Source organism: Acomys minous (assembly GCF_964271855.1).
Source record: "Acomys minous genome assembly, chromosome: 6".
Lineage (NCBI taxonomy): Eukaryota > Metazoa > Chordata > Mammalia > Rodentia > Muridae > Acomys > Acomys minous.
In genome coordinates, this window is record NC_140487.1 from 43,576,460 (window position 1) to 43,604,199 (window position 27,740).

Consider the following 27,740-nt stretch of genomic DNA (forward strand, 5'->3'; position numbering starts at 1 on the left):
CTCCCGAGTGCTGGGACTAAAGGCGTGCGCCACCACGCCTGGCTGCTTTCTTTTAATAGTGTTAATGTGCTTGTGTTTTAAAGTTTTAAGAATGATAAACATAGCTGGATGTGGTGCCTCACAACTTTAATCCCAGTACTAGGAGGCAGAGGCAGGTGGATTGTTGTGAGTTTGAGGCCAGCCTGGTCTACATAGTGAGTCTAGGACAGCCAGGGCTTTACAGAGAAATCCTGTCTCAAAAAACCATACACACACACACACACACACACACACACACACACACACAAAGATAAACATAACTCTTGTGCATATTTATTGAGCATGATGCCATTTTAGCCTGATACCACTCCTGGCTAATTAATATTTTTTTCTGCTAATTAATATTTTTAAACAATAATTTAAATTTTTTTTCTAAGACAGGCTCTCACTATATAGTGCTAGCTGGTGTGAAGTTGAACATGTAGATTAGGTTAACTTTGAACTCATACCTTCCTGCCTCTGCTTCCTAAGTGCCTAGATTAAAAGCCTTTGCCAGCATGGCCAGTAAAACATACTAAATTTTTTTTTCTTGTTTTTGTTTTTGGAGATAGGCTCTCTATGTAGCCCAGCTTTTAGAATGCTGGATGAAGGTGCTTAATTTACTGGCCTAATTTACTCTTTTATAAGAGAAAAGATAGCTGAGAGTCTTTAGTGGATATGGCCTTGGATTGCATTTCTCCTTTTCAGTATTCATTCTCCTTTGTGGGAAAGGAAAAGAGCTGTTTTTGTTGGTGACCTGGGAAGATGCCTACGAAAAATTGTTGCCCAGGCCTTTATGGACAGACAACTGTGCATCAGGAAAAGTCAAGTGTATCTGGCAGCAATAAAGCCTAGGAATATGATTCTAGAATTAAACAGCACAACAGTGGCAGGGGTGCAGTAACAACAGGTCTGCTCTAGCAGGTTTCTGTGCCTGCTAGTGGTTTTAGGAGAAAAGTCCAAGGACAGAGTAGAAATGAGATCATCTTGGAGGTTGAATGTGTTTAACTTGAAAATCAATCACTAAACTGGGGCAAATTTAGATCTACATGCTGCTTATCTCCTTCATACTGGCCTGCACTCCACCCGCTCCCTTCTCTCAGTCAGGGGCAGCTAACTTCCTGTCCTACAGCTGGTTATTGGTCTTGCAGCATATCTAAGTTCAGTCCTCAGCACTCAACATCAGGTGCAGCTCACCTGTATTTAAGAAGCTACCAGGAGATGCCACTTCTGGTCCCCCTAGGTACCCGCATTCACATAAAGTTAAAAACGAAGCTATCTTTATAACCTGGAATTCTACCATCAGAAATGGTCTTTAAAATTAAAATTAGTGTGCCACAGGGTTCTAGTTTAAGGCCAGCCTGGTCTACAGAGTGAGTTCAAGACAGTCAGGGCTTACAGAGAAACCCCATGGTTATGCTGTGCATGTTAGTGTATGAATGTGTATGAATTGTGGACACATGTATGGTACAACATGAATGTAATGTTCAGAGATCATGTGTGTGTCTTGTCTGGGGATCAAAGGCAGGTTGGTCTTGTCTTGCTGGCCCCAAAAATGTTAACGTAAGTCAACCAGGAGTGGCTTAGGATATTTGTATTTCAGGAGATATTAAAAATTTGATTACTTTCTCTGAGTTAGCAACTTGTGTAAAGTTTGAACACCTTGGTTTAGTGTCTTTTTCTTTCTTCCCCGTACACCTCTCTACCCACACTCAGTTTTTATGGGAGTGGAGTGGGGTATTCATCTTTTGAAACTATCTTGTAACTCAAGTTCTTGAACTCTTGGTACTGCTATGGCTGTCAAAATAGATAAGTTTGCAATAATTCAAAAATAATTTTATGGCCAGGCTGTGGTAGCGCACACCTTTAATCCCAGCACTTGGGAGGCAGAGGCAGGTAGAGTTCGAGGCCAGCCTGGTCTACAAAGCGAGTCCAGGACAGTCAAGGCTACACAGAGAAACCCTGTCTTGAAAAACAAAAAACAAATTTTTTTTTTTACATCTATGAGCATCTTGCCTTCATGTATATGTGTACACTATGTGCTTGACTAGTATCCAAGGAAATCAGAAGAGAGGATGTTGAGTCTATTGGAAATTTCAGACTGCTGCATCTTTCCAAACCTTCCTTCCTTCCTTCCTTCCCTCCTTCCTTCCCTCCCTCCCTCCCTCCCTCCCTCCCTCCCTCTCTAGACAAGCCTTGACTAGCCTGGAACTAATAACTATGTAAACTATACTTGGTTCAGGTTTTTTAAAAAAAGAATTATTTTTTTTTATTATGTATGCAGTGCCCTGCCTGCATGTACACCTGCAGGCCAGAAGGGCATCAGATCACATTATAGGTGGGTATGAGCCACCTTGTGTTGCTGGGAATTGAACTCAGGAGCTCTGGAGGAGCAGTCAGTGTCATTAACCTCTGAGCCATCTCTCCAGCCTTTTTTTAAAAAAATATTGTAGGTTTGTCTGGAAAAAATGAGAATGTTGCATAAGCAGAACCTGACCTTGAGTTAGAAGTGAGAAATTATAAATTATAATGAGTAAACTTAGATAAAGTTTCCACACTGCCACTGCTTGTTGAATTATATAAGATAGAAACCTTTGGCAGCAGTTTCATCTTGGATAAATAAAAAAACTTCAGACAAGGTGTATCCTGCATTGACAAGACTGAGTGTAACTTAAATACATTTGTACAGCCCGGGAGCTGAGGCCTGTAATAATCATCCACTCAGGAGTCTGAGGCAGGGGGACTGCCAGAATCTAGGTCAGTCTGATTTAGTGAAACCTTGCTTTAAAGGGGCACTAGTCACCTGAGACTGTATCTCAGTGGTAGAGTGTAGTTGGCATATGGGAGGCCCACGTTAAATGCCTTACACCACCAAATGCCCCTCCTTCAACACTCAATGGAACCTGGCCCTTGCTGGGCATCCCTGTATTGAAAGAGTAAAAACTGGAAGACAGTCAAAGCTTGTTTTTTAGTGATCTCAACAGGAAAGGACAAGGCTTAGATGGAAAATAGACAACAGGTAATCAACTAATAGGAGTCAAAGCTGTAGTTTTCCCCCTATTCCTCCAGATTTTATGGACACAAGCTTGCTTTATATAGCATGTGTGTAAACATGATTGTTAGTCCAGGCTTGTGCATTGTGGGTAAGTTCTTTACTACTGAGTCATATCACCTGACATGGTACTGACACAAAAAGGTACTAAACTCAGCCTTTTCTTTTGGGGTAGAGTCTAAAAGTAGCACAGACTGGAGCTGGTTGAGATAGGATAAACTTGAAGTCCTTGCTCAGATTTCACCTCTGGAGGGGATGGGATTAAAGACCTGTGTGCTTGCTTCTACCACTCCTTTTTTGTTGGTACTGGAGATAGAACTCAGAATAACCTTTACTCACTAAATGACACACGTATGAGAGAAGGAGCAGGGCCAGAATTGTTACTTATGCTGATAGTAGAGTCAAAAATGTAAAGTGGCTACACTTGCGGCTATTCAGCTAAAATTTAGTGTTTTGGGTAGAATTCAGGGCCTTGAATATTTTACTAAACACATGGTATCAAACACCTTGCCACTGGGCAATGACTCCCAGTCCAGAATCATTTATGTCATGTATATTTGAAGCAGGGTCTTACGTAGCCTAGGTTAGCATTGAACTTGCTGCGTGTAAAGGATAGCCATTGTCTTCCGATCCCCTTTTCTACCTCAGTGCTGGTCATGAGTTGCTGGAAATCAAACACGGGGCTTTTGTTTAAGCATTCTACCAGCTGTACTCCATCTTCATCCCAAGGTCTAGAATACCTACCTCAGATTATAGGGCTGCACCAGTAGTTCCTGTTGTGACAGAGAAGTTTGTACAGTCTAGTCTTTAACAGCCCACCTGCCTCAGACCACCATCCCACTGTCTCCTCAGGGTTCTGCCCTCTTGTCAGAAAAGTTCTTTCTTGGGGCTGGAGAGATGGCTCAGGTTAAGAGCACTGGCTATTCTTCCAGAGGTCCTGAGTTCAATTCCCAGCAACTACATGGTGGCTCACAACCATCTATAATGTGATCTAATGATCTCTTCTGGCGTGTGGTGTACATGTAGGCAGAACACTGTATACACAATAATAAATACATAAATCTTTTTTTAAAAAAGTTCTTTCTTGGCTGCTGCTTCAGGGTACTTTCAGCAGTGTTTTTGAGATCTGGTCTCATTATGTACTTCTGGCTGCTTCTAACTCAACGGAGAGCCACCTGCTCCTCCTGCCCACCTAGTGCTGGCATCAAAGGTGTATGCCACCATGCCTAGCTTCTAGCAATGTCTGAATGGTCACAACTTGGATAGATGGATGTGTGGGTACCTGAAGAGTACAGGCCAGATAACTCGCTGCACAAGAAACAGACAAGATACCGATCCACAGAGACTCAGACTTCCACAGAGAGACTCAGACGTTTTCTTTTTTGTTTTCTGACACAGTTTGTCTATGTAGCTGTGGCTGTTCTGGAACTCTGTAGACAAGACAGGTCCATCTTCCTGCCTCTGCCTCCTGAGTGCTGGGTTTAAAGGCATGCACCATCATGCCCTGCTTGCAAGGTACTTTTAAAGTACTAGTGGTGGCACACCTTTAGTTCCAGCACACAGGGGACAGAGTCAGATGGATGACCAGGACACCCAGGGCTACACAAAGAAGCCCTGACTCTTCAAACAAACAAACAAACAAACCCAACCCAACCCAACCCAACCCAACCCAACCCAACCCAACCCACCAACCGAAACATCCAGCCAGGTATGGTGGCGCACGCCTTTAATCCCAGCACTGGGAGGCAGAGGCAGGCGGATCTCTGAGGCCAGCCTGGTCTCCAAAGTGAGTCCAGGACAGCTCAGGCTACAAACTGTTTCAAAACCCATCCCAACCTAGCCCAACCCAATGCCCCCCCCCACCAAGAAACTAAACCAAAACAAACCAAAACAAACCCAAACCCAAAACCAAAACCCAACCAAACAAAACAAAGCCCAAAAGATGTTTTTCCATTTGTTTTCCTTTTTCTTGTTTTTAAGACAGGGTTTCTCTGTGTAGCCTTGGCTGTCCTAGTCTCGCTTTGTAGAGTAGGCTGGCCTCGAACTCAGCGATTCACCTGCCTCTGCCTCCCGAGTGCTGGGATTAAAGGCGTGTGCCGCCACACCCAGCCATTTGCTTGTTTTCTGAGACAGACATGTGTCTTCTGTTGGCTAGAAATCTATGTCAGACTGTGGCCTAATTCTTGATCCTCCTACCACACCCAACTTGATTGATATAAGTTGGAATCGCTCTTAAACTTGGGTGATGTGCTCTGATATATTTTGTAACTCTTTTCCTGTCACACCTGACACCAGTCAATACAACGAGTGATTGTCCCCCTAATTTCCCAGTTGACTTAGAATCCCTTGTGGCTGGTATACTTTTGAGTCTCTGTCTTCATTGAGAAGAGGCATGGCCCAAAGGCTGCTTTCTGCAGGTGTAAGGACCCAGAGCCATAATGAAGATAGAGCTGAAGATACTTTGTAAGATAGATACTACTTGTGTATAATTTATTTATGTGGTGGGTGTAGCAACACTGAGATAATCAAGGTAGAACAATCAAGGTAAAATTTTCTTTTCTTTTCTTTTTTTTTTTTTTTTTTTTTTTTTTGGTTTTTTGAGACAGGGTTTCTCTGTGTAGCCTTGGCTGTCCTGGACTCCCTTTGTAGACCAGGCTGGCCTCGAACTCAGGTCGATCCACCTGCCTCTGCCTCCTGAGTGCTGCCACCACGCCTGGCACCAAGGTACAATTTTCTAGAGAACTACATGTTGGGTGGAGTGGGGTGGCTCAGGAGTTAAGTTTTGGTCATGTTCTATTTGAGACAACCTGCTCAGTATCCAAGCGGCTATTTTGCACAGTCATGTGCATGTTTACTAGGTTAGGCTTCCATTTGCGACTCCTGTTATATAACAGGAGATAGATGGTGAGAAGAGGCTTTGAGCCCCTTTCAATGAGGAAGTTGGCCATAGAAGGCAGATGTAAGAAGACAGGGAAGATTTCCGATGTCAGGAGAGTGTACTAGGAGGGTACTAGGAGGCTTAGGAGTTGCTGAGCTTATTGAAACCAGATGATTTCAAATGATGAGATAGGACAGAAGTGGAAACCAGTGAGTGAGTCAAGACTGTCGAGAAATATATTGAACTATCATTGACCTTAAATCAGTGTCCATTTCAAGGGGCTTGGTTAGAAGTTGGCAGCTCTAGCAAAGCATCAAAGTTCTCCAGAAGAGGTCTCAAGGGGTACTCTTCATTTAGGATGGCCAGGATTCAAGTGTTGTCCGAATACAAGACACGGCTAGTTGATGCTGCCTTGTAGTCAGCATTTGTGGCTGGTTAATGTGTCAGCTCCAGTACTGAAAACAGGAACACTGGTGGAAACATTAGACAAACTGAAATAAGAGGGAGGAGAGGACTAACAATGCCTAGCTTAGCAGTGGCTCCCTTTGTACGCTCACATATTTGGAATTAGAAACAGTCTTGAGACTTCTTGTTTTCTAGAGTGGATTCGCATAACAGTGTTTGCCTTAGTTGTCTCTGTTGAGTCCAGCAGTTAGCGATGCATTTATCTATTTATTTGGTTTTTCGAGACAGGGTTTCTGTGTAGCCTTAGCTGGCCTAGACTAACTTTGTAGACCAGGCTGGCCCTGAACTCACAGCGATCTGCCTGCCTCTGCTTCTCAAGTGCTGGGATTAAAGGCGTGAACCCCCATACCTAGCTAGCATTGTCTTTTTGGTGGGGGGGAGGGGAGGACAGGGCTTCTCTGTGTGTAGCCTAGGCTGTCCTGGCCTCACTTTGTAGACCAGGATGGCCTTGAACACACAGCGATCTGCCTGCCTCTGCTTCTCGAGTACTGGGATTAAAGGCGTGTGCCACCACCGCCTGGCTAGCACTGCTTTTAAAATGCTTCTTTAGACCCTTCTTTGTTGCCACAACCCTGTATCCCTTAATGAAGTAGGGAGGAAGAGGTGTAGGTTTTTTGCTGCTTTTGTTTATTGCTCAGCCCATTTGGTTTCTGATAGGCAGAATATTTGTGCTGTTGGGTTTTTCTCAAGGATAACTTCATGCAAGGGCTTTTGCCATTCCCATGAGAGAGCCACGGGGCTGAGGAAGGGTGCTTTTCAGTGCAGGGATAGTGTGTTCATTCTTGTAGTCTTGCCTAGTGCCCTGTGCAGAAACTCATCAAATCTCTCCAAGCACATTGTGGTCTATGAAAGCAAATGTAGCCAGTCCTTTAGTCAAGTGGCTTCTGATCTCTGCCTCAGAGCCCGGTGACCTGTTTATAGTTTAGGCTATTACTAGATCACTCAAGCATTTTTTCTAGATAGATTTTGGGAATGATTCCTCCCTCCCCCCACACCCCCTTTTAACTTACTTTGTAGACCAGACTGGCATAGATCTCAGATCTGCTTGCTTCTGCATCCTAAACACCGGGATTAAAGGCATGTGCCATCACCCAGATGGGAAATGATTATTTTCCCCACTTTATGGACAAGGTCACAAGGCAGGCCCTTGTGACTGGCTGCCAGAAGTTCTCTCTGGGCCAGTAGGTGCTGTCAGGGAACCACTTTCACCGAGCATTTCATTTTTGCCTCCCATTTTTCATTGATAAGACTGTATTTTTGTATTTGCAGGATTTGTTCCAACACTCTGTGAAAACATGGTGGACTACTATGAAGTTCTAGGCGTGCAGAGACATGCCTCACCCGAGGATATTAAAAAGGCGTAAGTGATTTATTTCTGAAATGATAATCTCTACCATGATTCATTGGTAATTGGATAATGTTATTTGTGTCACCTACTAAACCTTTTATTTTGCTTTCCTTTTTAAAAGTCACTTTGTAGACCAGGCTGGCCGGGATCCCCCGGCCTCTGTCTCCTGAGTGCTGGGATTAAAGGTGTATGCCACCACGCCGGCTTGAGATTTACTCATTTTATGTGTGAATGTTTTGCATGCTTATGTATGTGGTGTGTGTGCTCAGTGTCCAAGGAAGGTGAAGAGAGCAGTATAAGATCCCCCTAGTACTGGCTTTATGGATAGTTACAAACCACCATATATATACACTGGGAATCAAACTTGGGCTGTCAGTAAGAGTAACAAATGCTCTCAAATCTTTTTTGGCTTTTCAAGACAGGGTTTCTCTGTGTAGCCTTGGCTGTCCTAGACTCACTTTGTAGACCAGGCTGGCCTCGAACTCACAGTGATCCACCTGCCTCTGCCTCCCGAGTGCTGGGATTAAAGACATGCGCCACCGCGCCCGGCTATGCTCTCAAATCTTGACAAGACACTCACCCTGTACAGGGATCTAATCCAGAGCCTCATACATGACAGGCAGGCACTAGATTACTGCCCACCACAGTCCTAAAGTGGCCTTTAACCTATGGTTTAATTTTAAGTTAAATGCTAACATTTGTGCTCAGACCTGGAGCTTATTTAACATTCTACCTCATTGGTGATGTCTGTGTTCTTACGAAGAAAGACCTACGCAGTCTCAAAAAAAAGGTTGGACGGTTGGTTCTTAGGAGGTAGACTTGGTTTTCTCTGTCTCTGTTTGTCTCTCTCTCTCTCTTACACACAGAGAGAGGGGTGGGGGGAAGAACACCCAGACTCTGTCCCAAAATAGAAATGTTAAAACGAGAGCATTTGCCCTTCTATGCTAGAGGCCCTGTGTTCATCTACAGTTCCTGGTAGTATCTATATTTACTTTGTGATACTTTATCTTGGCTTTTTTCTTGCCTTTGTGTTTCTGAAGTCCAACCAAGGTCTGTTGTCTCCACTAAACTATGTCCATAATGTGATTCCTTTTCCCCAACCCTCCCAATGGTTTCTCTGTAATAGCCCTGGCTGTCAAAGTCCAGCTTTGACAAGCTAGGGAAAAAAACCCCTGAATTTTGTTTGTTTTTTCGAGACAGGGTTTCCCTATATTATCTTGGCTGTCCTGTACTTGCTTTGTAGACCAGGCTGGCCTCAAACTCACAGCAGTCTGCCTGCCTCTGCCTCCCTGAGTGCTGGGATTAAAGGTGTGTGCCCGGCAAAACTGAGACGATTTAAGCAGAGTCTGGTGGATTAATTACTCTTCATACTTTTCTCTGAGGGTTTACTACTTAATTACTTACGCTAGTAAAAAAATCTTTTGGCTCTTTGAGTCAGGGATAAGCAGCAGCTCTGGCTCAGAGGCACATTTAACACATGATGAGCCAGAGAGGGAGGGGAATCATGCATTTCCTCCTCCGACAGGGGTTTCTCCGTTTAGCCTTAGCTCTCCTGCATTTACTGTGCAGACCAGGCTGGCCGTGGGCTCACAATGATCCACCTGCCTCTGCCTCCCGAGTGCTGGTACTAAAGGTATGTGCTACAACGCCTGGCTCTTTCTATTTTTAAATTTATTATTTGTTGTATATAGTGCTTTATCTGCAGAATAGGGCATCAGATCACAATGGTGTGAGCGACCATGTGGTTGCTGGGACTTGAACTCAGGACCTGTGGAAGAGCAGGCAGCACTCCTAACTACTGAGCCATCTCTCCAGCCAAGGCTACACAGGGAAACCCCATCTCCAAAACCAAAACCAAAACCAAAACCAAAACCAAACCAAAACCAAAACCAAAACCAAAACCAACCAACCAAGCCAAAAAGACAACTTAAAACAAACGTGATTCTAGGTTGTGTCAAGTTGACAATTTAACACCACACTTGGGTTTTCATATGCTCCTTAGTTAATGCAGGGCACTGGGTATTTGCCAGTCTTAATTCATTGGGTCATAAGGGACACAACTTATTTACTACTGAATTTACCTAACTTACCACTTATGTTTTGCTTAAAGTTGTCTACATTGTTAGGTGCTCCATCATTGGCCATACTTTAGTCACAAAAGTTGATGTTTCAATTTTCTTTAGACTGTAAAATCAGAAAAGGTTGCTGTTTAAAAGATACTAGTAGTCTGGCTTGTGCTATGGGAGATGTCTTTCCTTTGCACTTATGAGTAGGAGTAGTGGGCTGAGCAAATAGAAATATAAGGGAATTTATTTAAATTATATCTGTTTTGCTAAGTGGACAAGGCCTTGTCTAGACAAATATTTTGTATATGTTTAGCCTGATTACCAGAACCTATAATTTGGGCACATGGATCATCAGACACATTAAAATTTCAAACTAATTCTTGTGATTTTGTGTTAGTAATCTGAGTTATAAGTTGCTTATTTCATTCTCAGGAAAAGGGGGCTTTACTGCTAAAATACTGTTAATTTCACCTAATGGTGTAGCCATTTTCTGCTTAGGGGTAGGGTCTTTTGTTTTTTGTCCTCTTGTTCTGTCTCTTTATATCAGCCTGGCTTCAACTCAGACCCGTTGCTGGAATTAAAGGTGTGCATTCCCATGCCTAGCTGCTTACACGGGCTCAGTGCACATCCTTTTCATCTTTTAAGGTATCGGAAACAGGCACTTAAATGGCACCCAGACAAAAATCCTGAAAACAAAGAAGAAGCAGAACGGAAATTCAAACAAGTAGCCGAGGCATACGAGGTGTTATCAGATGGTAAGTAAATCTGACCTTGTGAAGGCCCTGAGAGGAGGCCACAGAACAGGGCTTTCCAGAGGTAGCAGAGCATAGACACAAAATCTGTTTGCTCCCAGCAAGACTGCTTACCCTTCCCAATCCAGGGGTTTTTATTTTCATGTGGTCTTTGTGTCTGGTACATCTTAACTGTGAGTGCTGAGGAGCTCTAGCCATTGTTCTGTTGTAGCAGGACCTATTAATGGAGTTTTGTTTTATTTTATTTTATTTTTTTAGTAGTTGGATAAGGAAAGGATTGAACATTCTGCTTCAATTTAGACTTTGATTGCCACACTTTGGATCTAGAGCCACAGACATTAGATACCTCTGTGAAGGTTGGTTATATTTTGCAGTTAAGTGAAGGGGTAGCTGTCAGCTAGGGGCAGCCACCACGGTTTGAGTTTGTAGTAAAGGAAAGATTTTGCATATTGGCTGGTAACAGTGCCAGAGACTGGAAAAGTACTGCCCACATTCTAAGCACTATCCTGCTGGGTAGCCTGACATGAGTTAAGGCAGAAGCATTAAAAAAGGTAGATACTGATCCACTGACCATAGGAAATAATAATTCACCACCATCTTTAAAAATCTGTTTCTAGAAGGAGCCTAATATAGTGAGCCAGCTTATTGACATAGAACCCCTTGCATTATCTATATTCTGATATGCACCCTTTCCCCCAGTTTAAAAGGCAACCCTGGAAACTTACCTCACAACTATCTTGGGATTTTTTTGTTTGTGTCTTTATTTATACTTAAGGCACTGATAACAGGAATCCTGCAAACATGGCAAGGTCTTCCTAATCTTGGGACTTTTGAGCTCTAGTGGCTGGAGCTTAGGTAGGCCTCAGAGCTTGTTACTGTTCTTTCAAGGCCTCTTCTTCAAAATGGGGTTGTTTTTCATTTTGTTTCCCCTGTTGTAGAATGAAATTTTTGGGTTGCATGCAAGTGGCAGCTGTGCTTTTTCTTTCCTAGTTTGGGAGTGCCAAGGCTGCAGGGCTTGTGGACCAGCACAGCACCAACGATGAGCCAAGTGTTAGGTCAGCTCCGCTGAGCCTGTGCAGTGTGGCACAAGCCTGCCTCTTTATGGTTTATGCTTATCCACTTTCCACTCTACCCAGGCAGGCCTCGCAACTTAACATCCACCCTTGGACTTGTAGTAAGCATTTGTAGCACTTAGTAGAAGTAAGTTTGTTAACTGGTTGTTCAGGAGAGAGGGGAGAGAGTTAAGACTCCTGTCTTTTCTTTTAAAGTTAAGGGTCTTTTTAGTCCAGACATAGATTTAAAACAGGAAATACTGAATTTTGAGTGACTGAAAGAACTTACCCATAATGATTGTTTTTCTCAAATTTAAAGCAAAAAAGCGGGACATCTATGACAAATACGGCAAAGAAGGATTAAATGGTGGTGGAGGAGGAGGTATGTCAATGAAGCTTACAATTTGTACCTGATAGTCAATATGGATGAATCTTGAAATTGGCAAATTTGAGTAAACATGGAGAAATGAACAATTAGAATGTCTTGTTGGCCAGGCATGGTGGTGCATGCTTATAATACTAATTCTTTAGGAGACAGTGCCTGTGTGTTGAAAGCCTGCCTAATAGGGTTGGCACTCACTCTGTTTATGATTATGTTCATCCTGCAATAAATAAGTCTTACCTTCTTAAATGAATAATAATATATAATAATGATGATGTAAAAATAGAGCCCAAAGAGACTTAGACAGGAGCACTGAGAGTTCAAGGCCAGCCTGTTTTAAGTGGTGTAAACTTGATTAAAGAAAGGGAATGGGGGAAGAAAACCCACTATACATTTGTCAAGTTTGGTAATTTATATTGAGTTGTTTACTATGATAAATAACTTTGCTGTGTTTTTAGCAGTAAACTCATTCAAGTCTAAACAACAGACACTACCTATCATGAAAATGGTGCTCAAGCTGAGTATGGTGACTTATGCCTATAATTCCAGCATTGGAGAGGCAGAAGTGGGTAGGGACCTCTGAGTTTGAGGCCCATCTGGTTTACAAAGTGAGTCTAGGACAGCCAAGGCCACACAGAAACCCTGTCTTGAAAAAACAAAAACAAAACAAAAGGGAAAAAAAATGCTCAGCAGATAAGCTGCTCCACCACCATCCTTGTTGTGACCTAATGTACCTATGGGGAAGTTGGTGCAATGAGCATATTCTTGGCTTTTATAAGTCTTTATAACTAGTGATAGAAAGTGGGCATCGACTTTAATCATGTTTTGGATATTGGAAGAGCACTGTAGACAGAGATTGGGAAATTCATAGGTCTAGACATTTGAGCACTCATAGGGTCAATGCTAGGCAAAGTGCAGCTAGCATAAGTGATAAGGCTCTTGGTTTTTAAGAGTCTTGTGTTCTCTCTCTTAGACCATAATAAGCATATAATGGTTTATGAACAAACAGTTGCTTAGATATACCAGAGTTCATAGGCTAAACACTTTACTGTACTGTGCTTGTATAGGTGGAAGTCATTTTGACAGCCCGTTTGAGTTTGGCTTCACATTCCGGAACCCAGATGATGTCTTCAGGGAATTTTTTGGAGGAAGGGACCCATTTTCATTTGACTTCTTTGGTAAGTACCCATTTCATCCATCCTTTCGTCTGGCCTGGTGAGGACTGGTGGTACCCTTTGCATACAACGTTATGCTGTGTTATTGAGCGCTATCTTTATAGACCAGTGGAGTCATTAAACATTTTCTACCAACCTTTTCAGAGCTTTTGAATTGTGACTTCAGCAACAAAGCTTTTAGTGTATTATTTCTTACTTTCATATGTATTAATTTATTCTAGTTAATTTGTTTTTCCACTATAGTGAGTCCATGGATGGGACAGGACAGGATGTTGGAAATCTGATCTCAATCTCTTTCAAAAATGATTTCTTGCTTTTTGGTGCTCAGGATTTGAACCCAGGATCTTGGATATACTGACAACTTTAGTGCCGATTTACCTTCACTGTACAAGCTAGTTTATATACAAGCTAGTGAGCTTGTGGAATTCACTAAGCGTCATAGGTGCCGTTCAGAACATACAGGTTCCATAAATATACCCTTTCCTAACTATGTTATTGTCCTAGAGCAAGGCAGCAGGAACCAAGAATGTGAGGGTAGTTTGTTAAGGGAGACGGTGTTAGGATAGTAGCTGTTGGATTGTGGAGAAATAGATTCTTTAGTCTGATGCCTGACCCTGGACTCCTGGGATCTTGTGTCCAGGTGCCTTTCCATGTCCTTGTTAGTTGCTATTTAGTTATTAGGAATCTTCCTTATTGCTGATACACTTTTGGTAAGCGTTTGATATGGGAGGTCAGGGTTGAACATGTTATTGCTGCCTCTTTCGTCCTGATGCACTGAGAGGGAAACCTATCCTGTGTGGCTGAAGAGACTTGAACATCACCAGCAACCCTTCAGGAGGAAAAAAAAGACAATTGTGTCTACCAATAATAGCAAAGGGAGACAGGTGGGATCCCTGCGTGTCATGATGTCATGGGTAGAAGAGGAGCAAGTGACCTAGGATCTGGTAGGTCCTGGACTTTTCATGTTGTGACACTATAATTGATCTTAATGGGCGTGGGGGTGGGAGGGAGAGGGAGAAAGAGACAATTTTTCTTTATCCTACCTTCAGGGGCGGGGGGTGGGGGGGCAAGAGAAAGATCTTAATTCTGCCTTCCCAAGGAAAGCAAAAACAGTGAATGTGCTAGAGCATGTTCACCTATAATTGAAATTAAACAGAAAGGTTATTGTGAATTGAGGGTTGGGGTGGACTGCAGTTTGACATTGAAGACCTGCTTGTTTAATATTATGAAAAAAACACACACAGAAAACTCCCTGTAAACAAATTAGTAAGAGTTAGGCAAATGACACAAAGATTGTAGAGCATTTGAAATTTTAGATTAGGAATACTTCACTAGCAGTATACAATCTAACATGGCTCAGCAGGTACAGATAGATGCCACCAAACCTGAGGACCTAAATTTGATGCTTGAGTGTTTGCACTGGAACACGCAAATAAATGTGTATTTAAAAAGAAGTAACAATCTCTACTTCTGGCCTCTGCTTACTTCAGACGAGCATTAAGTAATTTGTAATAGGATAGTATTCTTTGTTACCTGAATATTGAAGTGTAGATTTAACTCCAAGAAAAGTAAAATACAGCTAGATGGCTCGATGTGGTCATGCCCAGCTGCAGTACCAGCTTTGTGGATGTCACTGTGAGCTCTAAGGCAGCCTATGCTACCTAGCAATAAGTAAAACAAAACCAAATTTCAGATAGTATTTTTCTTCAAAAATAGCGTTTAGTAAATTACACTCTGGTTTGTTGTGGGACAGCAGTGTTGGAGTCTATTCTGATATCTGCCTATCTGCTGGTAGTTAGCAGAGTGAAAGACTTGTCCTCTACAGCTTGGGCATTAATAAGATAAAGGAGGCCAACTTCTGTCACTGAAGAGGCCAAGCATCTGAAATACTGCTTTACCTTGCCTGAATAAAGGGAAAAAAAATTGAGCCGGGCTTGGTGGCACACACCTTCAATCTCTGCACTCAGGGAAGCAGAAGCAGGCCGGTCCCCATCCAAGACAGCCAAGGCCACACAGAGAAACCCAAGAAACCAAAGAGAAAGGGGGGCGGGGAAGAAGAAGGTTGTTGTGTGGTTCATATCTTTGTAATCCAGATCTTGGGAAACTGAGGCAGAAGGATCATGTGTTTGAGGCCAGTTAAGGCTACAACAACAACAACAACAAAAAACCAAAATCCAAAATTTCACTTTGGGTGGAAGATAGATGACAGATATTTTGAGATCAGCCCGCACTATTTGAAAGCATGTCTCGACAAGTATTTAAGGACTGTGGGCATTGCTCAGCGGTGCACACTTGACTAGTGTATACAAACCCTGGATTCTGTCTCCAGCATTGTCACTGAAAAAGCAGCATCATGTGTTCCTTTTTAGAGAGTTACAGAGTAAGTGTTTGCTTTCCTTGAGAAAAAGAGTCTGACACTCCAGTCTTCGGACAGTTCTTTCTGTGGAAGGCATATATTTTTCCCCTTCTTTTTTCTTTTTAAAGATTTCTTGACTATTATGTATACAGTGCTCTGCCTGCATGTACACCTGCATACCAGAAGAGGGTACCAGATCACATTATAGATGGCTGTGAGCCACCATGTGGTTGCTGGGAATTAAACTCAGGACCTCTGGAGGAGCAGTCAGTGCCCTTAACCTCTGAGCCATCTCTCCAGCCCCTGTGCCCAAGTTTTTATCAGAGTGTAGGAACACACTAGGCTTGCTGAGATGTTTACCACCTCAGGTGTGGCTCGGGTAGGCACTCCCTCCCTGTGTTGCCATGATGAGTGTGGCAGTGATACTTCTTCAATCCATTCTTGTAGGTCTTCTAGGGGACTTCCATTTTCAGGCAGTAAGGATTTTCGCGCAGGAAAAGAAGTTGCTCCATGGCTACTACGTGTATGAGGTGACCGTGCAGCCTGCTGGTGGTATGTGGAGTGTAGCCTGGGTCCTTCATGCAGGGCTGGGGGACCTAAGTGCTTAAGTGGTCAGCAGCATCCAGAGCTCTGTATACCCAGTCACAGGGTATTGATTGTAGCCAGTTAGTTTTCATACAACCAAGGAATGAATATATATATATATATATATATTTTTATATATATATATATATATTTTTTTTTTTTTTTTTGCTTTTCAGAGTTGCTCAGTCTATTATATATATGTTGGATGCAGTATTATGCTGGTAACACTGCTACCTGGAGGCTGAGACAGAAGGCCCTAGTCTGAGGCTTTCCTGGGTTTTATAGACCCTTTCCTGTCTTTCAAAAGTCATTTTAAAGATTTTTGTTTTAAAATGTAGTCCAGACTGTCAGCTTTCCAAGTGCTGGTATTGCAGAGTGTCCTCATGTCCTGTTGTAAGGTACTGTTGAGCTATACTACGCTCAAAAATTTTAGGTCTCCTACCCTGGTGGTGAGGTAGGGTCCTCAGATTCAGAGACCTGGAGAAGGGAGAGGCTCTGGGATGCTGCAGGAGCTGAGACCCCTCTCCCTGTGGCTAGCAACTTTTCCAGGAAGGCCAGTATGTAGACAGTTTGCACAAGGAGCTATGTAGTGGAGGGGAGTGCACATGGAATGTTGAGGCCAGCTAACCTTTACATTTCTCAGACTATGGATCTCCCACAAATGGGTCTTCCTTGAAATAAACCATTGATTGAAAACAGGATTCAAGTTAGGATAGTCTCCTCATGTGTTTTACCTACCCAGGACATTATTTCATATGTCCTGGATATATAAACCTAGTAGTGTGAGACCAACAAGTACCTGGTGGTAGTAGGGCTTTTGATTCTGTTAGTCATGGCAGGAAGCATCTCTTAGAGAACCGTGTAGATTCAACTCCACAGTTTAATTTCCATTCTTAGGAATGGCCAAGCTCCCTTTGATTGGCAGAGGGTTTTTTCCTTTCCCTTCACCTCGTAGTATGCTCCTTCTTCACAAAGGCTTGTGAACTCTGGGGAGGGAATGGCCTAAGCCATTGGAAAAAGCCCATGGTGTGTAGAACCTTGGGAAGAAACCTTCTGGGGGAGGGTAATTATGTGGAGGGTAATTTTTCTGAGCGGTAAATTTAATGTAGTGAGTCAGTCATTTTACTCCCCAGGATTCGAGGAAGTGGCCAGTGAGGACTTGGAGCCTAGTGAAGAACTAGACCAGCCCTGTTTTGAGGAGTCAGTAGAAGACGCCTTGAGTGACGAGCACAGTGAGGTTTTGGATGTGATATCCAGTGAGGAGCTGGACCTTAGTGAAGATGAGTCAAGTGAAGGCTGTAGCTGGGGCCAGGGCGGACTTCTCAGTGAGGACCTGGACCTCGTCTCCAGCGAGGAGGAAGCCAGTCTCGGGGATGCGGACGAGCTCAGCGAGGAGTATGAGGAACTGCTGAGCGAGGAGGAGCATGGTGGCCCGGAACCCGAGCTGCTGCTTGTTCAACAATAAACAAAGGAATGGCTTGGGTCTCTGTTTTATAAGAAGGTTTATTTTATTTAAAGTTCATCTAGAATAAAGAGAAATGCTTCTATCACCACCTTGTTGTATTTGGTCAGATTACTAGAGTTGACTTGGAGACCAGGGAGGGGAGGGGGGCCCAGATGCCCCAAGCCAGCTCTGGAAGAGCTATAACAATGTACTTAGTGATTTAAACAAAGAAACCCCCTCAGATTGCTGCAACCAAGGTAAAATATATGCCGGGGTCCCTGCTGACCGGAGGCAGATGTGCTGTAGGCCACCCCCACTGTTAGAGGCACCGGTGAGTCTTCATATCATCTCTGTATTCAGTTTGTCCTGTGACCAGTGATGATCACGAGTCCAGTCTACAGTTCCATTTGGTCTTGATTACTTCAGAGAGCTGATAGTAAGAGCCCAGGATCTTTTGAGACGAGATTCCAGCTCAGCAAAACTCTCAGCAGTTGCTCAGGTTTAAATCCTAGTCTATACAGTTTAGAATTTAGTAAATTTAGAAGTAGAAAATCTTGAAAGCCGGGTATGTTCAGAATGGTTGGAAGTTAGGGAAAATGGAATGCAGAGATAGGATGGTAGCAGCAAACAGATGACTTATTCCTGCATCTCAGGCGTGGTCGCAGACGTCCTCAGCTGCTCTACGCACAGAGTACTATTTCTCTCCCCATTGGGATTTGAAGGAGAGGAGTGGAGGAGATTTAAAAGTATATAGGTAGAAACATGTTATAGTCCAGTTTCCAGCTTGTTGTTCAAATGCTACATTTTCATTGGCTTTTAGACTGTACCTTGCCTGTATCTTTCATTTGCTTCCTTGCTTCCTCTTAAAGGAAAATAGACTGTTGAAGTATAGATGTCACATTAAATTAGAGATTGATATTTAACTGTGCTCTCAAAAACTTGTTCTGGCCGTGAGGAAGGAAGATGGAGGCTACTTTGATTCTTTCTGGAATGGTGTGGGTGATTCAAGATTGCTGAAGTATTTGAGAAGTTGTTCTGGGGCTTGTATTTTTTGTTGTATGAGCCTGATACCTGGTCTACTCCTACAGTATTGTTGAGCAGGACAGCGAGATTTTCATGTACTTTTCTAAGGTTTTTCTGTAGCATTCCCTATTTACCACTCCTCCCTTCTCTCAAACAAATAAGTACACACACAAAAAAGAACAAAACAAGTACCTTGTTTACTTGTACCCTTAAAAATTTAATTTTTTTGAGACAGGGTCACTCCATATAGTCCCATCTAGCCTGGAACTTGCCACATAGACCTAGCTGGCCTCAAAACTCATGTTAGCCTGGCGTTGCCTCCTCTTTCTCCAGTTGCTAAGAGTAAAGGGATGTGTATCACACATGGTTTGGTTCATATACTTTTATGTTCTGTTCATGACAGTAGGCAACTCACACAGGTGAGTCCCACATCCTCAGTCCATGGTCTTGGATGGTAAGATTAGCTTAATCAACCCCAAGCTTTCTGGTATGGGTTTAGGGAACAATGGCATTGTGTTGCTCTTAATTTATCTTGTGGAAGGAAAGCAGCAGGGTCGGATCACATTGTGTGAGAGAGCAGTCAGCATAGAAGATATAACTAAATACCTAATTGTTATCTATCTATGCCCCCAACAGCCACTGGGTGCCCTAGCATATCTCTTCTAGGCGGACTGTTCTGTGATTATTGTCTCCAGGGCTCCTCATGAAGTAGACTGACTAGTTAATTGTAAGTAAAATCACTTAGAAAGTGAAGTGACTGAGAAGTTGTCTTATTTGTTTGTTTTTTTGACACAGAGTCTGTCTGTGTTAGCCTTGGCTGTCCTGGATAGCTTTGTAGACCAGGCTGACCTCGAACCCAAAGCAATCTGCCTGCCTCTGCCTCCCGAGTGCTGGGATTCAAGGTATGTGCCACCAGGCCTGGTGAGAATTTGTCTTAACATATGCGACATCTTTTACATGTCTCCATTCTGGGTGCCATTCTATGGGTCAGTATGGTTCCTGGTTCTGGTTTTATTTTTGTTAGTTCCAAGCAGTAATTTTCTATTTTTTTAGTTTTTTTTTTCTTTTGTTTTTTTAAGACACGGTTTCTCTGTGTAGCCCAGGCTGTCCTGTACTCAACTCTGTAGACTGGGCTGGCCTTGAACTCACAGAGGCCACCCGCTCTGCGTCCCAAATGCTGGGATTACAGGTTTGCGCCTTGCCTCCTTAGGGCTAGGATTAGGGGCCATGTGTAACTACTTAGCAGTTTTCAGGTCCCAGTGAATTGCCCAGGTTGGCCTTGGAAAGCCTAGCTCTTCAGTGCTGTGGTACTATGTAGTATTGATAATTTGGTTTTAAAGTCACACAGAGCTTTTAGGTTTTAAGAATTATCATGGTGGAGCTGGCAAGATGGCTCAGCGGTTAAGAGCACACACAGGCTGCTCTTTCAGAGGACCCAGGCTTAACTCCCAGCACCCACATGGCAGCTCACAACTATCTGTAGCTCCAATTCCAGGTGATCTGACACCCTCACACCGATGCACACAAAATAGAATTAAATCAATTATTTAAAAAAAACAAAACAAAACAACTCAACGGTAACCATGGGCGTGGTGGCCTTTAATCCCAGCACTTGGGAGGCAGAAGCAGGCAGATCTCTGAGTTCAAGGCCAGCCTGGTCTACAAACGAGTCCAGGACAGCCAAGGCTACACAGAGAAAAACCCTGTCTCAAAAAACAACCCCAAAACAAAACAAAAAACCAAAAACAAACAAAACAAAAGCCCCACCCAAATTCCCATGGTATATCCTGTCCTCCATCGCCCTCTCCCCTTTCTTTTCCTCTTTGGCTTCTGTGTTTGGGAGTTTATAATGGAAGCACAGGGATGGGTGTTTGGGCCATGAGTCATTAATGCATTCACCTGCTGTGTGAGTTGTGATGCGTTCCGGGTTTTCCTCTAGGCTTTCACTGGTAGGGAGCTCTCAGTAGCGTCAGATTTGAAATTAGCGCTCTGTGAAATAAGGGATTTCATCATTGTTACATGTTTGCCTCCTTTAGACTTTACCTTTTATGCGACTCAATTTTTTCCTCTTCTCTCCTCCCCCCACCCTCCCTTTAGATATTTTTGCCAGTCACTGGAGTGTTGGTTACTTCAGTGTCAGAAAACAGGATCACACACAGTTTCTCCTTAAAACAGTTTTGAAGTTTTATGTGTATGGATACATGCCAGGTGCTGGCAGAGGCCAGAAGAGGCCTCTTGATTCCCTAAGGCTGGAGTTATGAATGATTGAGAGTCACCCAGCACATGCTGGGAATTGAACCTCCTGGGTCCTCTGGAAGAGCAGTCAATACCTGTTGAGCCATCTTCAGCAACCCTTTAAAAAGTTGTATTTAGCCGACTGGGCACTATGGTGCATCTCTGTAATCCCAGCACTCTGGGAGGCAGAGGCAATCGGACCTCTGAGTTCAAGGCCAGAACACAGTTCTCTCAGTGTTGGCTATTGGAGGTCAGAGGACATTCTGCAGTTCTCTTCATCTACCTTGAGAGCACCAAGGATTGTACTCAACGTCAGTGGCGTATTTGCCTTCTAAGGCGTCTTAGCAGCAGTGGTCTCACTATGTAATAGCTGTAGGTGGCTTCAAACTTGTGATCTCTTCAGTTTACTGATTGCTGTTAGAGGATGAAATGTAACACTGTAACTGAAACAGTGCTTTGCTGGCTCTTGGCATGGAGCACATAGCCTAGCACATGCTAAGCAAGTGCTCCCACCGAGCTATACTGCAGCACCCAAATAACCCAGAACAGCCAGTAAGGAGAAATTGCAGGTTACAACTCTTGAATTTAGTATAAGGGCTCCTTTTATATTGTTTTGTATCCTTTAAAAAACAACAAAAGGTAGACCACTAACTTTAGCATTTGCAAAATAAAGACATGGTTGGTTGGGACCTAGATGGCTTAGCTGGTAAAACTACTTGGCCGTGCAAGCCTGGACTTACGTACATCCAAAGGTAGTAAAGGTAGAGTGAGAGAGCTGGTCTGTGACCTCCATAAGCATGCTATGTAAGTACCTCTGCTACAAATTGTATGCATTAGATACACTTCTAAAGCTTTTGGAAAAGACAAAAATTTGGTTAGATTAAGATTAGTTATGTAGGGCAGGAGAGATGGCTCAGAGATTAAGAGTACTGGCTGCTCTTCCAAAGGTCCTGAATTCAGTTCCCAGCAGCTGCATGGTGGCTCACAACCATCTATGAGATCTGGTGCCCTCTTCTGGCCTGCATTAGTACATGCAGGCATAACACTGTATGCTTTAATTACTTAAGTAATACTTTATGTAGAGAATTTGTTTTTGATGATGATGATGTGTCTTGACTCCAGTTTCTGTGTTTACCTTCTTGTTGGGGTGAGAGGGTATCAGGGCCTAGGCTGGCCTCAAACCCAGCTACGTAGCTGAGGATGATCTTGAACATCTAATCCCTCTGTCTCTTCCAAGTGCTGTGTTCACAGATGCTGGGGATGTAACCTAAGACTTTGTATTTGAGCTCCATCCCCAACCCAGCTGTTTCAGACACTTTTTTTTTTTAAAGTCAGAGTCTTACTATGTAGTCTAGACTAGCCTGGAACTCTGCCTCTCAAGTGCTAGGATTAAAGTTACATTCACTATATTGGCTTGTGATTCTTTTGGGCATTATACAAACAAGAATCACTTATACATGTTATAGGTCTGCTGCCTAGGAAACTTCAGTGGCATGCATACTTGGTTTATTAGCTGCTAATTAGTTTGAGTGCCTCTTAGTAAAGGAAATGTGCAAGTTTTATCTGCAGTCTTTGTAGATACTGGGAAAATTTTGTTTATATAGTCTTTTTTCTTTTAAATGATGGAAGAACAGGAAAGGAGTGGAGAGATGGCTCAGTCTTTAAGGGATGACCTATACTGGATCAGCACCACCGTTAGACCGTTCATAATTCACTGCTCCCTTTTGGCTTTTGGACAATATTCCCAAGTGAACAAAATGCATACACAGACATACACTTAAAGATGAAAAGTGTTTTCATAAAAAATGACATCCCTTAATCACAGCTCAGATAGCAGTTTACTCCATTTGTCTACCATGTATTATTTAAACTTCCCTGCTCTGGGATTGGATAGAGTGGGTCCTGTTGGTGCACACAACTACACTAGGCCATGAAGAAGCCAGCCAGGGCCACTTAGGCAGGGTCCTCTGGCAGAGCTGCCTGGCCAACCTTGTTCAGAAAAACCGTCTCCAGCTTGTGCCTCTGCGCTGCATCCACCTTCAGCTCTGGAGCAGTCCAAACCTTTGTTCTGGTCGCTGTGGTCTAACCCTGAAAAATAGCCTTTTTTTGTGTGTGTGGGAATGCTCAACATATATGCCTGTTCTGGAACCAGGGTCTACTAGGATTTTGTGTTCATCTGACTTGAGACAGACCAGCCAGTTCTTGGCTTTATATTCTCTTGCCTTTTTGTCATTTACCCGTCTCTGACAACCTTTATGCATTTATTTTTGAAGGTATGTAGTGTGTGGTTCTTAACAGATTTTCCACTTTCCTAGGTGAAGTGAAAACACTAAGGTAAGTTTAAAAGGTAATAGCTATAAATTCTGTGCTGTTAGCTGCCATAAAGAAAAACCGAACTTGCTGCTGGCTGTAGATTGCAATGTTGATACATGCTGTATGTAGAGTATTCCTTGCTGAGTCATGGTTAAGCCTTTTCTTTTCAGGAGCACCATCCTGTTTCCAGTTGAGTGATGGTTCCAGCAAGAGTACTTCTGAAGTATATAGTGCCAATTAACATTGGTTCAGAGTCCACAGTTCTCATAAAATTACTTTTACAAGTTTATTTCTTTGCTTTTGTTATTTATTATTGTGTATACAGTGCTCTCTCTACCTGCATGAACTCCTGCAGGCCAGAAGAGGGCAACCATATCTCATAGATGGTTGTAAACCACCATGTGGTTGCTGGGAATTGAACGCAGGACCTCTGGAAGAACAGTCAGTGCTCTGAACCTCTGAGCGATCTCTCCAGCCCTATTTAAAAAAAAAAAAAAAGGCTTAAAATGTAAGATTCTTGTGTGTTCTTGAGTGTTCTATCTACCTGTGTCTGTATCACATGGGTAATGTCCCGGGAGGTCAGAAGAGGGTGTCAGCCTCCATATAGGGGCTTTTCGCCTCTGAGTCAGTTCTACAGCCCTATCTTGTAAAGATTTTTGAGCCATCAAATCGAAGAGAAATGAGGAAGGAATTTTTGGGACAACTTGAGGCTCAACAACAGTTACACCCACGTGCTGCTGCTGTCCTGGAACTTTTGTAGACTAGGCTTTTCTCAGATTCAGACTATCAGTTTGTCTCAGCTGTGATCAAAGGTATGGGCCACTGGGTTGGACTCTGGATTACTTTGGAGAAAGCTCCTCCTCCTCCTCTCTGTACAAGCATCTAAAGTTGGAAGGCTGGAGAGGCGGCTCACTGGCAGTATCCTTGTGGAAGATCAGTTTTGAGAACTCAAGTCAGGCATCTTCACAGTTACCTCTCACTCCAGCTCCTGGGTGATCAGATGCTTCTGGCCTGTGTGCACCTGCATGCACATGCACCCAACCTGCGCGCGCGCGCGTGCACACACACACACACACACACACACACACACACACACACACACACACAATTAAAAATTGAAAAACAACAACAAATTGGACTTAGGGTTTAAGCAGGCTTGTTTGTTTCATTTTTTTCAAGACAGGGTTTCTCTGTGTAGCCTTTGCTTTCCTGGACTCGCTTTGTAGACCAGGCTGGCTTCAAACTCAGAGGCACATGTACCTCTGCATCCCTAAGATCCAGGATTAAAGGCCTTTATCATGGAGCCCAGCTTGTTTTTGTTTTTAAATATATATATTTTAAAAAGATTTATTTATTTATTATGTTTACAGTGTTCTGCCTGCATGTATCCTTGCAGGCCAGAAAAGGGCACCAGATCTCATTACAAATGGTTGGGAGCCACCATGTGGTTGCTGAGAAATGAACTTTGGAAGAGTAGGCAGTGCTTTTAACCTGTGAGCCATCTCTCCAGCCCTGTTTTTGTTTTTTTGAGACAGGGTTTTTTGCTATAGTCCTGGCTATCCTGGAATTTGCTGTGTAGACCAGGCTGACCTTGAATGTGAAGAGATCTGCCTATCTTTGGGAGGGCTTAGGCTAAAACCATCTTTTGTAATGAGTCCAATTGTTTACCGAGCAAAAACCTGTTGAATGGACCTCTGAAGGCTTAATGAAGAGCAAAGTATATGTGGATGCACTGTTCTCATTAAGAGTCTGGTCATTTGATTTCCAACACTGAGCTGTATTTAAATAAAAGTAAGTGAACGTTGCTGCACCAGACCTGGCAAGACATGTTACTCTTGTTTTTGTTCTTCGAGCCAGGGTTTCTCTTTGTAGCCTTGGCTATCCTGGACTCTTTAGACCAGGCTGGCCTCGAACTCACAGAGATCTGAGTGCTGGGATTAAAGGCTTGCACCACCACACCTGGCAAGACCTGTTAACTCTTAATAGTAAGGCATTTGCTCGTAATAGACTGATGTACACAAGGCACTAACTCATTTTCCTTCTGTGGAAAAAGTAAACTTCAAATTATTTTCTTAACACTTTTTTGTTTTTCTTTTTTGGTTTCTAGAAGACCCATTTGAAGACTTTTTTGGGAACCGAAGGGGTCACCGAGGAACTAGAAGCCGAGGTGCTGGCTCATTTTTCTCTGCCTTCAGTGGATTTCCTTCTTTTGGAGGTGGATTTCCTGCTTTTGATACAGGTATTAAGGTCTTAGTTTTGTTTTTGTTTTTAATTTTGTTTATTTATTATGTATATAGTATTCTGTCTGTATATATGCTTGCACGCCAGAGGGAGGCACTTATTTTTAGCTAGCATAGTTTGCAGTTTTTATGGGGCTGAGCAGGTTAGTCTCTCTGCTTGGAAACCTGTTTACTTGTTTCCTGTTTTGAGGGTGGCCGTGTAGACATAGAAGTTCTTTTGTGAAGGTAATGCCTGTAATCCTACCACACTGGATTCCAGGTTTGATCCCTCTCTGGGCTTTGTAAAGAAACCCCGCTTCAATAAAAATCCATGGCCACCATTGTGGGTATGTGAGATGTATAGTAGCCCTGCATTAAAGTGCTCATAAGGGGTGGGCCAGGTGCATGTGGCATTCTCAAAGTCTTTGTATGAGAAATCAGGGCATTATTCTCATCTTTTAAAAAATTGAGTTGGGCAGTGGTGGTGTACGCCTTTAATGCCAGCACTTGGGAGGTAGATTACTGTATTTTTGAGGCTAGCCTAGTCTACAAAGCAAGTCCAAGACGGCCAAGGCTATCACACAGAGAAACCCCTCCCTCCACTCTCCAGGTCTTATTCTGTTATCTCTTTGTCCCACCTGCTTAGATTACTTTAAAGCCAAGCACTACAACAGGAACCTGGCATATTGTTCTTTGAAGTAGGTTTTGGTGGGGGGAGTTTTAAATTATATGTATTTCTGCATGTCTGTATGTATGCGTGGGCACTTAGTGGGGACTACTTGGTATGCATGGAGATAGAGACTTCTGTAGTCAATTCTCTTGCCATGTGGGAAGGGGATCAAATTCAGACTTGACAGCTAGTAACTTAACCCATTCATCTCACTGGCCCTCTTTGAGGCTTGTGAATTTTGCAGTCATGAACCTTGATGTATGCAGCCTTTAACTGTAGTTTTTGTTTCTTTATAGGCTTCACTTCGTTTGGGTCACTAGGTCATGGGGGTCTTACTTCATTCTCTTCAACGTCATTTGGCGGCAGTGGAATGGGCAACTTCAAGTCGATATCAACTTCAACCAAGATAGTGAATGGCAAAAAAATCACTACAAAGAGGTAATTTTCTTCTTTTTTGGATTTTTTGAGACAGGACTTAGGGTTAAGGTTAGGGTAGCCTTGACTATCCTGAACTCACTCTGTAGACCAAGCTGGCCTCAAACTCACAGTGATTCACCTACCTCTGCCTCCTGAGTGCTGGGATTAAAGGCGTGTGCCACTACCACCTGGCCCACAGAGGTGATCCCTCCCTCCCTTTCTTTTCTTTCTTTTTTGGTTTTTCTGTGTAGCCTTGGTTGTCCTGGACTCTCTTTGTAGACCAGGCTGGCCTCAGACTCAAAAAGACTCACCTATCTCTGCCTCTCGAGTGCTGGGATTAAAGGTGGGCGCCACCACCAACTGTTGAGGTAATTTTCTTAATTTACTTTTGAGGCAGTAAACTCAGCTAGACCAGGAACTCACCTTAATGAATGAGCTTTGCCACTTCGTCCAGTGCATTTAATGCTCAGTCTTTTTTTTTTTTTTTTTTTTTCCCTCCCTGAGGCAGGGTTTTTCTGTGTAGCCTTGACTGTTCTGGACTCACTTTGTAGACCAGGCTGGCTTCAAACCCACAGCAATCTACTGGCCTCTGCCTCCCAATTACAGGCCTGCACCACTGTGCTTTTTTTTTTTTTTTTTTTTTTTTTGGGTTTGTTTGTTTTTTTGTTTTTGTTTTTTCCCCCTCCCTTTTTTTCCTTCCATCCGTCCGTCCGCGCGTCAGGGTTTCTCTGTGTAGCCTTGGCTGTACTGGAACTTGTTCTATAGACCAGGCTGGCCTCGAACTCAGAGATCTGCCTATCTTTGCCTTCCAAGCGCTGGGATTAAAGGCATGTGCCACCACACCCCTGGCAATTCACTTTCTGATTCTTCTGCCTCCTGAGATTATAGTACTGAAGCTTGAGTTGCAGGACCATGCCCATTTTAGCTCCTACAAACTGAACGATATCTCTAGCCATTATTATCACCAGCATCGCTATTGATCTTCATTTAAGTTTTTATTGTTTTGAGACATGGTAGATCTATATGACCTTGAGCCCCTTAGTTCTGCTGTCTGCCTTCCTAGTGATAGGCTTCAGTCATGCGCATCATATGTCGTTTAGTGGCTTGTTTTTACTAGTGGGGAGTACAGTCGCACAATGTTTCATGGCTTGCTCTGCACATCTCCTGGCGCTGAACTATCAACTGCATGCTTAGTTTTTTTTTTCTTTTCTTTTCTTTCTTTTCTTTTTTTGAGACATGGTTTCTCTGTGTAGCCTTGGCTGTCCTGAACTCACTTTGTAGATCAGGCTG

General features: G+C 43.2%; 1 protein-coding gene across 5 annotated transcripts in view; it reads left to right on the plus strand.

Annotated features, from left to right (window-relative positions):
* DNAJB6 (DnaJ heat shock protein family (Hsp40) member B6) overlaps positions 1-27,740 on the plus strand; it is a 57,179-nt gene that overhangs the window by 6,703 nt on the left and 22,736 nt on the right. For 4 of the 5 annotated variants that reach the window (XM_084786973.1, XM_084786975.1, XM_084786977.1 and 1 more), the window contains exons 2-7: positions 7,683-7,773; positions 10,473-10,582; positions 11,951-12,013; positions 13,081-13,191; positions 25,252-25,383; positions 26,330-26,471. In XM_084786973.1, coding sequence (XP_084643099.1) covers positions 7,709-7,773; positions 10,473-10,582; positions 11,951-12,013; positions 13,081-13,191; positions 25,252-25,383; positions 26,330-26,471 — 623 coding nt within the window. In that variant the 5' untranslated portion in view covers positions 7,683-7,708. Of the gene's footprint in view, positions 1-7,682; positions 7,774-10,472; positions 10,583-11,950; positions 12,014-13,080; positions 13,192-15,991; positions 16,097-17,262; positions 17,683-25,251; positions 25,384-26,329; positions 26,472-27,740 lie in introns of those variants that run through there. The other variant, XM_084786976.1, reaches the window with a different exon arrangement.